Source organism: Peromyscus eremicus, chromosome 8a (genome assembly GCF_949786415.1).
Source record: "Peromyscus eremicus chromosome 8a, PerEre_H2_v1, whole genome shotgun sequence".
Classification (NCBI taxonomy): domain Eukaryota; kingdom Metazoa; phylum Chordata; class Mammalia; order Rodentia; family Cricetidae; genus Peromyscus; species Peromyscus eremicus.
Genome location: NC_081423.1, coordinates 69225507 through 69237997, shown reverse-complemented (window position 1 = coordinate 69237997; position 12491 = coordinate 69225507). Strand labels below are relative to the sequence as shown.

At 37.6% G+C, this 12491-nt stretch overlaps 1 protein-coding gene across 1 annotated transcript in view; it reads left to right on the top strand.

The window, feature by feature from the left end:
* Positions 1-12491, top strand: part of Med13 (mediator complex subunit 13) — a 93091-nt gene that overhangs the window by 50281 nt on the left and 30319 nt on the right. The window contains 11 exon segments of the mRNA XM_059271417.1: positions 789-867; positions 4759-4880; positions 6524-6614; positions 6742-6956; positions 7223-7419; positions 8609-9050; positions 9053-9241; positions 9243-9299; positions 9301-9324; positions 9326-9388; positions 9390-9537. Coding sequence (XP_059127400.1) covers positions 789-867; positions 4759-4880; positions 6524-6614; positions 6742-6956; positions 7223-7419; positions 8609-9050; positions 9053-9241; positions 9243-9299; positions 9301-9324; positions 9326-9388; positions 9390-9537 — 1627 coding nt within the window.

Genomic DNA, 12491 nt, shown 5'->3' with positions numbered 1-12491 from the left:
TAGGAATTGGGTAGTAAATATAAAATGTAAGCATTGAAAATTAAATTTATTCAGTGATCCAATAATGTTTAGTACAAAACAGTTAACTTCATAGTTTTACTTAGCTGGACTATATGCCAGCTACTTAGTTTTGTCCTTTTGTTAGTATCTGGGAAGAATATACTTACAATTCAAAGTTAGCAGACCTGGGAAATTTGTAGTATGTCAAAGTTTCAATTGCCACTGTTGGGCATGATTCTTGGGACAGAGTCCTTAGCATCCCTGTGAGTTAAATTTATCTGTAAAGTGAGCTCACTAATTGTTTACTGTAAGAATTATTGATAGCTGGGCTTAATGGCGTACACCTTTAGTTCTAGCACTCAGGAGGGTGAGGCAGGAAGATCTCTCTGAATCTGAGACCAGCCTGATCTACATGGCAAGTTCCTGGCTGGCCAGGGCTACATAGTGAGGTCCTGTCTCAAAACAAACCAAAAACTCAAACAAACCAAACTAAGCAGTAGAGAAGAGTGACAAGCCAAGTGTAGTGGTGCATGCTTTCTAGTCCAGTACATGGGAGGCTGTGGCAGGAAGATGACAAATGTGAGGCCAGCCTGATGGATGTGAGACATTGTTTCCAAAGTTAACTCCCTGACTCCAAATTAAGGCAAGAATTAGAGGTCATGTGTATAGTACATCTATAAGAATGCTTGACACATAGCTACTCAAGAATTGGTAGATTTTTGTTGTTGGTAAAATATATGCCATAGCCTAATACATATTGTTATTCTAATAATATATATTATTTTCAGGTGGAAGATGGGACATCTACTGTGACAGTGTTATCACATGAAGAAGATGCTATGTCGTTATTTAGTCCCTCGAAGCAAGGTAAAACTTTTTTTCTAATCATGACTTTTGCATTCACTACTGCTTAGCCTGCTGTGACTCTTTTGGATTGTGAATAATCTTTTTTCATAATTTATGTTTCATTGGTTAGATTTATAGTTAATCTTGTGTGTGAAGAAGCAAGTTCAGATGATAAAAATTCTGTTAGAAATTGAGATGTATCACTTCTTGGTTTTTTGGCTAACAAAGATCAAGTGTAAATTGTTGGAATATTTTATTCCTTTTACAGATAGAAATAGGTCTTATGAAGTATGTAGATAAGATCAGATCATTGCTTAAGGATCTCTCTGATCTGAAAACTCAATTTCTAGGGGTTGGTATTTTTGTTTTGTTTTGAGGTGTTTTTGTTTTGGCTTTTGTTTGTTTTAAGACAGTTTCTTCTTCTTTTTTTTTTTTTTTTTTTTTGGTTTTTTGAGACAGGGTTTCTCTGTGTAGCTTTGCGCCTTTCCTGGGACTCACTTGGTAGCCCAGGCTGGCCTCGAACTCACAGAAATCCGCCTGCCTCTGCCTCCCGAGTGCTGGGATTAAAGGCGTGCGCCACCACCGCCCAGCCTTCTTTTTTTTTTTTTTTTTAAGACAGTTTCTTTATATGCGGTCCAAGCTGAGCTGTGGTGATCTTCACTTTTGAGCACCTGAGTGTCACTTGGATTGTGGATGTGCCACCATACCTGTCCAAAGAACTCACTTTTTGTTTTGTTTTTGATTTCAAGACAAGGTTTCTCTGTGTGTCCCTGGCTGTCCTGGAATTCGCTTTGTAGACCAGGCTGGCCTCGAACCCAGAGATCCGCCTGTCTCTGCTTCCCGAGTGCTGGGATTAAAAGCCACCACCACCTGACTAAGAACTCACTTTTTAAATTAAACATATAAAAAGTTTTGATTCTTCTTAAGTCTCACATGCATAGGAGAACATTTTCTTTTTTTCGACTTTATTTGTTTTGCTTTGTTTTTAATATTTTGGTGACATGATCTCATGTAGCCTGGCCTTATGTGCTGGAGTCTGTATTGAACTCCTTAGACTCCTTATTCTAATGCATTTACCTCCTGAATACTGGGATTCTATCAAGTGTCACCATGCCCAACCAAGAATTATTTTTCTGATGCTGTTCAGCATTGCCCCCCTCCCCCCCCTTGGGTTTCTCTGTGTAGCCTTGGGTGTCCTGGAACTAGCTCTGTAGATAGACCAGGCTGGCCTTAAAAACTCAGAGATTCGCCTGCCTTTGATTCCTGAGGGCTAGAATTAAAGTCATGTGCCACCACCTCCTAGCAGTTCAGCATATTTTTATTTTGTAGACAATAGAGATACAGTATTCAGAGTCCTTTGAAAGTATCTGGCCTGTGTGAAAGTATATGTAATTTATATATGTATATATATGATGTATGGTTTGTTGCTTTCTGTGGATATTTTAGAGTGCTAAGTCAAGCTGTTTAATACGTATCACCCCCTGTAAGTACTTTTTTTTTTGTAATGAAAATACAAAGATTGGTTTTCTTAGTGCATTAAACATGCTATTAACCTTAGTCAGAATAATATACATTAAACTTTCAAGTAGCACAATTTATCTTTTGGTATGTCTTTTTTGAAGGCAATTTTTAAAAATATTTTGAGAATAACAAATATGAGAATAAGGAAAAAAGTCCATGTAAAGAAGGAGCAGGTGGTCTTTGATAAGGCAGTTTAGTGGCTGACAGCTCTGAGTGTTGGTGGTAACTTGTTTCTTTAGTGAAGCAGTCCTTATCAAATTCCAGTGGCATGTTGTACAGAGATAAAGTCCTGGAATTTGTATTGAGGCTCAAAAGAACTTGGGTATCCAGTGTGATATTGAGCAAAAAGATGGGTGCTGAGTCAGGTTCTGTAGTATATGCCTGAAGTCCAACACTCAGGAGGTTGACACAGGACTAGTCCAGTGTACATAACAAGATTCTTACTTCCCCTCTTCTCAGTAAAAAAGCCATTTATTAGCTGGGCAGGTGGTGGCCCACACCTTTAATTCCAGCATTCTGGAGACAGAGACAGATGGATCTCTTGAGTTTGAGGCCAGCCTGGTCTGCAGAGTGAGTCTTGGGACAGATAGGGCCACACAGAGAAACCCTGTCTCAAAAAAAAAGAGCTTATTTTATTGTCTGTTTTCAAAACATATTATACAGATAATAATAGTATGGTACTGGCATTAAGGAAAAATGGCATATTAGCTGGCCGGTGGTAGCACATGCCTTTAATCCCAGCACTTGGGAGGCAGTGGCAGGTGGATCTCTGTGATTTCGAGGCCAGTCTAATCTACAGAGTGAGTTCCAGGACAGCTCCAAAGCTATACAGAAAAACCCCGTCTCGAAAAACCATAAAAAAAAAAAAAGAAAAAAGAAAAAAGAACAAAAAGGCACATTGACCATTATACCAGAGTAGAGGGTCTAGAAGTAAATCCATGCATTTGTGGTCAAGATGTCTGTGCTCTTAAAAAAAATAAACATGCAGCCTGGTCTACAGAGCGAGATCCAGGACAGGCACCAAAACTACGCAGAGAAACTCTGTCTCGAAAAAACCAACTCCCCCGCCCCCCCAAAAAAGTAATTATTCTGTGTGTATGTGTGGTACAGTATGTTTCCTTACATGTATCTCATATGTATCACCCAAGTCAGGGTACTTTGTATTTCTGTTTCTTTATTTCAGTGTATTAGGAGCCTTAAAGCTTCTCTTAGTTTTTCATAAAATGTATGATTATAGGTTAAAATAGTTGTTTGTAAAGTGTAATCGCCTCTATGCTGAAGGCACTAGAACCTATTCTTCTGTCCAGTTTTTATCCTATTTTGGTGTCTATATTTTATCCTTTTATTTCCTTTCCTCCATCCTTCCCAGCCTCTAATTATCATATATACAGATAATAATAAAAAAGGAAAAAATATGATATCAAGACTCTAGACAAATAATAGTGCTATATTGTTATGTGTAAGGATTGTTTTATAGCAGATACCTAGAATTTATTCATCATACAAAATTAATTTTATATTCAATGATTGTATCATCTTTATTTAGATGCTTACATACAATTTTTTTTGGGTTTTTTTTTTTTTTTCTTTTTTCTTTTTTCGAGACAGTTTCTTTGTGTAGTTTTGGTGCCTGTCCTGGATCTCTCTCTGTAGACCAGGCTGGCATTGAACTCACAGAGATCCGCCTGCCTCTGCCTCCTGAGTGCTGGGATTAAAGGCATGTTCCACCACCGCGTGGCCTACATACAACCTTTTTTACTTACAGTAAATACATCTGTTTGAAAATGCAAAGGTAAGGGTTGGGTGGATGGCTTGCTTGTGATTGCTTGCTATGCAGACATAAGAACCAGAGTGGGACCCTCAGTAGCCACATAAATGTTGGGCAGGTGTGACGGGGCCTGACTATTCGTAGCATGGGAATTCCTAGAGAAACCTAGATAGCTAAACTCACTGAATCAGTGAGCTCTAGGTTCAAGGGAGAGTTAGGAGGCAACTTAGGCAGATACCTTGTGTCAACCTCTACATATATGCATATATGTGTGCATAGGTACCTGTGAATATGTGTATATTCAATCACATCACACACATACTATACACAAAAAGAAAAAGTGTATCTTTATTTCTCCCATTCTAGTAACATACTTTTATGATTTATGTACAGAGTTTAACAATGGTATAGATTACGCAACTTTTGGGAGGAAAGTACTATTGTTTATTTAAAACTTTATTTCTAAGAAAAATTGCTCAGATTTTAAATAAGGGACTATGAACAGTTCATGTTGCATAGTTGTATTGATAAACATTAGGTTTTATATCTATCTTAGATAAGTGGACTACTACTTGTCCAGTAGTTGAGTTTTCAGTGTATTTTTTTCTGATTGTCGTATGTAGATGCTCCACGTCCTACTAATCATGCCCGTCCTCCATCAACTAGTTTGATTTATGACTCAGATCTGGCTGTCTCTTATACTGACCTTGATAACCTCTTCAATTCTGATGAAGATGAATTAACAGTGAGTAGCCTATTAATAATTAGGATTAAATTAGCTTTCATTGACTTTATATGAGCTCAAGTTCTGGAAGTGATTTATCATTGAGTACTATGCTCTAGCTTTGAACAGTAGGAAATATTTTATAATAAAACACAATTGATTTATTTTACTCTCATGTTAGAGTCATCTCAATGTGTTTCCTGTGGACCTTGATGTGGGTTTTTACTTTGGTATGTTTGAGAGGTAGATGATCAAGTTTCATTGAGCTCTGCCATGTGAGGTGTTTTTTGTTTTTTTTTTTTTCTTTCAGTCCTCAGAATGATTTTTCTTTTTTTCTTTTTTTTTCTGGTTTTGGTTTTTCAGGCAGCGTTTCTCTGTGTAGTTTTGGAGCCTGTCCTGGATCTCACTCAGTAGACCAGGTTGGCCTCGAACTCACAAAGATCCGCCTGGCTCTGCCTCCTGAGTGCTGGGATTAAAGGCGTGCGCCACCACTGCCTAGCCTGTTTTTTGTTCCTGTAGTTTGAGAAGTGACTCTGAAATTGAATCAGAAAATGTTTAAATAATTAACATTAGAATTTTACACCTTATCAATTTAGTAAGGAATACCAGTTCTTCTGAAATTGTTTGACATTACCTCTCTTACTATAAGATACACACTTAAAAACAGTAAAGGAGAAAACACAAGGTACTACTTAATCTGTCACACCTATTTTCAGAGAAAGTTGAAGATAAAAGCAAAAACTTTTAAATGGGATTTCCTAGAATGCCAGTTATGTAGCAGTTAATGAATTAGGGGCTACATCATCATAAAAGGAATTCCTTTTCCATCCACTTAAAAATAGCTTAGGAACTGACTAGTACGTTTATCTTTGCTTTACTCACCAAGTGTTGAACTTAAGACATGGGACAGATGTTAGTTCTAAAACCTTTGGTAAGAGCTGGATGTGGTGGCACATGCCTATAATCCCTGTTCTTGGGATGTGGAGGCAAGAAAATCAGGATTTTGAACTTAGTTTTGTTTGCATAAAAATGAGAAGCCAACTTAGGTTACATGAGGCCCTACCTATCTTTAAAAATAAAACCAACCAAACAAACAAAAAACCCCACAAAAACATTGGTGATGGCGGGAGACATGAAAACTTGGTTTGTTAGGAATTTTATTGCCTTGTTAAGAAGTATCCCTGGGGTGTATGCTCAGTTTTACCTGTAAAAATATTTTTACAGGAATAACTTTTATTAACACAAGGTGAAAATATAACAAAGAATTAAGAGGAGTTACTGATTATATAGGAAATTTTAATACCTTCTAAATAAAGGGATAGCTACTTTGAGTGTCTTTTTGCTAAAAAGCAATTCCAATGTTAATTTTAAATTCTTATTTTTTATTTGGTCTTAAGTTATTGGTTGTTTATGCTTTTTTGCATGTTTTCTCGAGAATACCTTTTTTTCTGTTAATTGAGAGACTTATCAAATAATCTTCAGTGATGAATCTGTCTGTAAACTATCTAGTATGGTATTTGGCTCTGTCATAGATTCAGAAGACAACTTTTGATCGCCAATATTTATCTTTTAAGTTACATATGAATGATTAGTACTGTGTGATCACATTGGCTTTCAGATTAATACATGCCTTTTTTTTTTTTTTTTTTTTTTTTTTTAAATAGCCTGGATCTAAAAAAACAGCAAGTGGATCAGATGATAAAGCCAGCTCCAAAGAATCAAAGACAGGAAGTCTGGATCCATTATCTTGCATAAGTAAGCTTCACAGATCTGAGCTTTAGCTCAATTTGAAAAACTTACTCCCCCAGAAAATTCCTTTTGCTTTAAGCACAGATTTACCTCTTTTTAGTATGTGTTAAAATAGGTGTTTTATTAAACACAGGCACTGCAGATCTTCATAAGATGTATCCTACACCACCATCATTGGAACAACACATTATGGGATTTTCTCCAATGAATATGAATAACAAAGAATATGGTAATATGGATACAGCACCTGGAGCAACTGTCCTAGAAGGAAATAGTTCTAGTATAGGAGCACAGTTCAGAATTGAGGTTGAAGAGGGATTCTGTAGCCCCAAACCATCTGAAATTAAAGTAAGTATTTTTCTAAAAAAGTAATTCACTTCCTATGTTTTCTTATAGGATTAATTGCTGTGTTCAAAAATCTTTTCACAGTTGATTTTAGTTTTGTGATTTTAGTTTTGTGGCTAATAAGAGGACTGAATTGTGGGGATACTGTGTAAAATGCATTAAAAAATAGAACAGAAAATATTTATACTTTTGTCTGTTTAAAGAACAGGGTAAAGAAGATAGTCACTTTGAACATAAGGCACTGAAAGTCCACATTCTTTATATTGTAGGATTATTCTTATGTCTATAAGCCCGAAAATTGTCAAGTTCTAGTAGGATGTTCCATGTTTGCACCTTTAAAAACTCTACCAAGCCATTGTCTGCCTCCTCTCAAATTGCCAGAAGAGTGTATCTACCGGCAGAGTTGGACTGTTGGAAAATTGGACTTGCTTCCTTCAGGCCCTTCAATGCCATTCATCAAAGAGGGGTATGATTGATGTTGTTATTATAATATCGAATGCTTTGGGGTGTGTGTGTGTGTGTGTTTTAAAGGGGTAGCATTGGAGGATGTGCATGCCTGTGAACCACATGTGAAGGCCAGAGGGAAGTAAACATTGGGTTTCTTCATCTACTGCCCCTTTACTCATTTGAGACAGAGTTTCTCACCGAACCTGAAACTTGCTGTTCTGTCTAAGCTGGTTGGCCTGCAGCCTTCTGGAATCTGCCTGTCTACCTTCCCGATGTTGGGATTACAGGTTGCTCAGCCATGCCCAGCTTTTTTTTTTTCACATGGGTGCTAGGAATTTGAACTCAAGTCTTCAGCGTGTAGAGCAGCACTCTTCCCACTGAGCTATCTCACCAGCCCAGGTTTTATTCATTTTTTTGTTGAAGTAACTGGTATGCTGGAAAAAGAGCATATGTTTTTGAAATCCTAAAAATAAATAAAATAATAATTCTTGTTGATTATAACAACAGTTGAGATGGATAAACTATTTGAAACCACAGAGCATTTTTTTCCCTTTAAAAGCACCTTTTCTTTTAGTCTGCAATACTGAGTTGTTCCTGTTGGTTTACTGCCATTTTACATCTACTTCACATTGTAACAGATAAAGCTTTGCATTTTATTATCAGTTGCATGTTAAAATTACTGTTGCCACTTTTTACACATAAACAACTCAAAAGTCAGAATTCTTTTTTTACAATCAGTAGCAACTAGAGTCAATGAAATACAAATATTTGTAGCATTAGAAATTTATAGATGGTAAATATGGTTGTCTAGATGTGTATAACTGTATATAAACTTTGTAATTTTTTAAGACTTTTAAAATTTTATATGTGTGTCTTTATCTGACTTCATGTACACAACATGTGTGCAGGTGCCGTGGAGGCAGAGGACATCAGATCCCCTGGAACTAGAATTATAGGCAGTTGTAAGCTGCCTGATGTGGGTGCTAGGAACTGAACCTCTGAACTGGAATCGAGTTAGCTTATAAGAATCTCCATAGTGAACACAATAAACCTGAAATAAGTCTTAATTTTACCTGTAATCCTGTACTGATTGCCATATGGAAATTTTCAGTGTTGCTGAGAGCATTTGGAGAATTTTTCTTTGTACTTCACATTACTGATTTGTTCCTTTATGTATGTGCTTCTGTTTTTTGCCTTGGTGACAACAGTGATGGAAGCAATATGGATCAAGATTATGGTCCTGCCTACACACCTCAAACCCATACTTCTTTTGGGATGCCTCCGAGCAGCGCACCTCCTAGTAATGGTGGTGCGGGAATTCTTCCTTCTCCATCCACCCCTAGATTTCCAACTCCAAGGACTCCAAGGACTCCAAGGACTCCTCGTGGAGCTGGTGGACCTGCTAGTGCTCAAGGTTCAGTCAAGTATGAGAATTCAGACTTGTATTCACCAGCTTCCACCCCATCTACATGCAGACCCCTCAATTCTGTTGAACCTGCAACTGTCCCTTCCATCCCCGAAGCACACAGTCTTTATGTAAACCTCATCCTTTCAGAATCTGTTATGAATTTGTTTAAAGACTGTAATTTTGACAGTTGCTGTATTTGTGTTTGCAACATGAATATCAAGGGTGCCGATGTTGGAGTTTATCCATTCCAGATCCAACGCAGGAAGCACAGTATCGGTGTACCTGCGGCTTCAGTGCTGTCATGAACCGAAAATTTGGAAATAATTCAGGATTATTTCTTGAAGAATGAACTTGTGATATCATAGGACGCAACACAGACTGTGGCAAAGAAGCAGAAAAACGTTTCGAAGCTCTCAGGGCTACCTCTGCAGAAAAATGTTAACGGAGGCCTAAAGGAATCGGAAAAGGTGCCTGATGAGTTGATATTACTGCGTACAAGATCAATGCACTAATTTATTTTTCACCCTTTGGAGCAGCAGACCAAGATCCTTTTCCCAAAATGGGGGTAATTAGCAATTGGGGTCCGTGTTGAAGAGCGGGACTGTTGCAATGACTGCTATCTTGCATTAGATCATGGACGTCAGTTCATGGATAATATGTCAGGAGGAAAGGTTGATGAAGCACTTGTCAAAAGCTCATGCTTGCATCCGTGGGCCAACAAAATGGTAAGTTTGTGAAGGAAGTCAGCTTTGTTTGTTTTCGGTTTTTAGGTATTTGACTTTGGCTTCTTTTTTCTTGGGGGTTAAAAGTATCAAAGCAGTTTAGACCTGATAGGATGCTGAAATTCAGATTTAACCCTCATGTAAAGACAGTAACATGCTTAGTGTGGTGGTGCATGCCTTTTAATCCCAGCCAGCCTCGTCTACATCTGGGGTTTCAGGAGAGCCAAGACTATATACGAGATCCTGTCTCAGAAAAAACAAACAAGACAGTAAACATAGAGAAATTTCCTTAGCTGTTTAGCTGAGTTTTCAGCAAACAGAAATAAGTTACTGTACATCTATAATTATATACTCACATAGAAATTTAAAAGGCATGCTGCTTGTTTTGTCAGCATAAAATTAATGATTGTTTCATTCAGCCGTCTAATTTTGTCTTTCGAGGTGCATACACTCTGCTATCGAGCTAATGCCTTGACTGTCTTACTAAATATTTTCCAAGCACCTTGTTTGTGCTCAGCACTGTTTCATGATCACTTGTTGAACAGTCCACAGCAGTTTCTGGTTTTGATTTTTGTCTTTGTTGGTTTGGTTTTTGCTCGTGTGTATGTGTGTGCATGACTGCATGTGTTCTGGGTTTTAATGTGCATGTGTGTCTGGCGACCAGAGGATAGATAGCCTTCGTGTTATGCCTGAGAAGCCATCAGCCTCGTAGGCCCCACCCCTGTTTGGATTGGGCTTCTCATTCACAAGGCACTGACTGATTATGTTTAGAATCCCCTTTGTTTTTGAGCCTATGATTCAGTGGAGGAGACAGGTAGTAAAACAATGACAACAAAAATACATGCTTGCATTATGTACCAGTTAGAAATGCACTGAAGAGAAAGCAGGGCACTGCGTGTTTGTAAGGGAGAGAGCTTATGTGCTGTTTCAGAAATATGGTCCGAGATGTTAGTGAGGGGAGGAGCATTGATGGAAAGTCCTACTTGAAGTGGGAAAAGTGTGAACAGTACAGTTAGTTGGGAGAACAATGTGGTAAGTTTGAGTGATGGTCAGACTGATACATGATGAAGCCTAAGAGGTGTCTGAAACACCAAAATTATATATTAAAATTTTTTATTACGTTTATTTATTTAATCTGTGTGTGAGTGTGCATGTGTTTGGATGCATATGCATGCCATGGGGTACATTTCGAAGTCAGAGAACGGCTTGAGGGAGTTGGTTCTCTCTTGTACTAAGTCGGTCCAGGGATTGATTGAACTCAGGTTGTTAGGCTTGACAGCAGGCACTTTTTGGAGCATGCCTTTAGAATTTATTTTAAATGCTGTGGGAACTATTTTTAATAGAAAAATAACACCACACTGTCTTTTTTGCTTAAAACAAAACAAAAAAATCTTGGGATGGGCAGTGATGGAAGGTGAGAGTAGAAGCAGGAAATGAGGTGGAAGCTAGTTACAGTCCTCAGTGAAGAGGACAGCTTGGAAAAGACGGAAAGCAATAGAAATAGTAGTAGATCAGATTGAGATACAGACCTCAGCATTGTGCTGATCCACGTAAGGAAAGATGAAGCGTTCGTTAAGCATGGTTTGTGTGAACGCTGGTGCTAACTACAGAGGAGGAAAATAGGAGGAGGTCAAGTACATATTTGGAGATAGTGAGTTTTAAATTCAGAAGACTGATGAGTCTAGAAATGAAACATCTTTTATATGTGGGTTTTCAGTATTAAATACTGTGGGATGCCAGGTATGGTGCACATCTGTAATATCAGCACTGGGAAAGTGAAGGAAAGAATCAGAAATTCAAGGTCATCTTTGGCTACATGGTAAGTTCAAGGCCACCCTGGGATATATGGAGCCCTTTTAAAAAGTCTGGAGCTGGATGGGAAGTTTTGGGGAAGAGAGTGTCAGGAAGGAATCTGAGAAGGAGCCAGAAAGTAGGGACTCATGTGTGAGAATATCTGAAAGAGAGTGATTATATGTATAAATAGTGTCTTCATAAAGGTATAATGGCTACTGGATGTGGCCCCTTGAAGGTAGTTAAAGAACTTGATAATCAGTTCTGTCAACCTGATTAGAGTAGATATGAGGAAATGAGAAACAAAGTTAAAATTTGGGGGAGACATTTGGTATAACTAGAAATTTTATGTTAGGGTTAATATATAATAATTATATTAGTATGTATATACATATGTACATGGAGAATGATTCTATCTAGATGAAAATTTTAAATTGATAAGTATATTCATATATCTATATTTCATATGAGTACAGTGGTATTTTGCTATATGGACACATTGTAGAATAATAAACAAGCTAATTAGATTATCATTTAAAATCTTTCAGCAGTTTTAAAATACAGAATACAGTATTACTAGCTGTGCTTATCATGTCACTAAATGGACCTCTAAAGCTTATTCTTCCTACCTAACTGGAACCTCACTCGCTCTTTCCAGTCCAGCCTTCTTCCATGGGAAGAATTATCACAGAACAAAAGGTACCATTGTTGGAGCAAAATTATTGAATAAGTGAGGGAAAATAGAATCAATCCATTTCAAGTAGAGGTATATTATAGACCTTTATATAGAAACCTTTCCATTACAACAAGAAGAGATGTTATTTCTTTGGACAAGAAGAGGGAACGTGAACATTTGTAGTGATTGCTTTTGTAGTTATGGATGAGACCAATGGAAGACAGTGACAGTATCATTTGTGACATGTCTGATTTCCCATACTAGCAGCTTTAGACATTATCACTTTGTTAGAAATCCACATGTTCACACTCTGCCCATGATCCTCTAAATCAAACTCTGGAGACAGCAATCAGTTCTGCCACTCATTGCTAATGATGCCTTTGAAAAAAAATTTTTTTTATTTTTATTACTTTATCGTGTGTGTGTGTGTGTGTGTGTGTGTGTGTGTGTGTGTGTGTGTGTGTCTTGGTTTGAATCCAGGAACTTGTGTATGC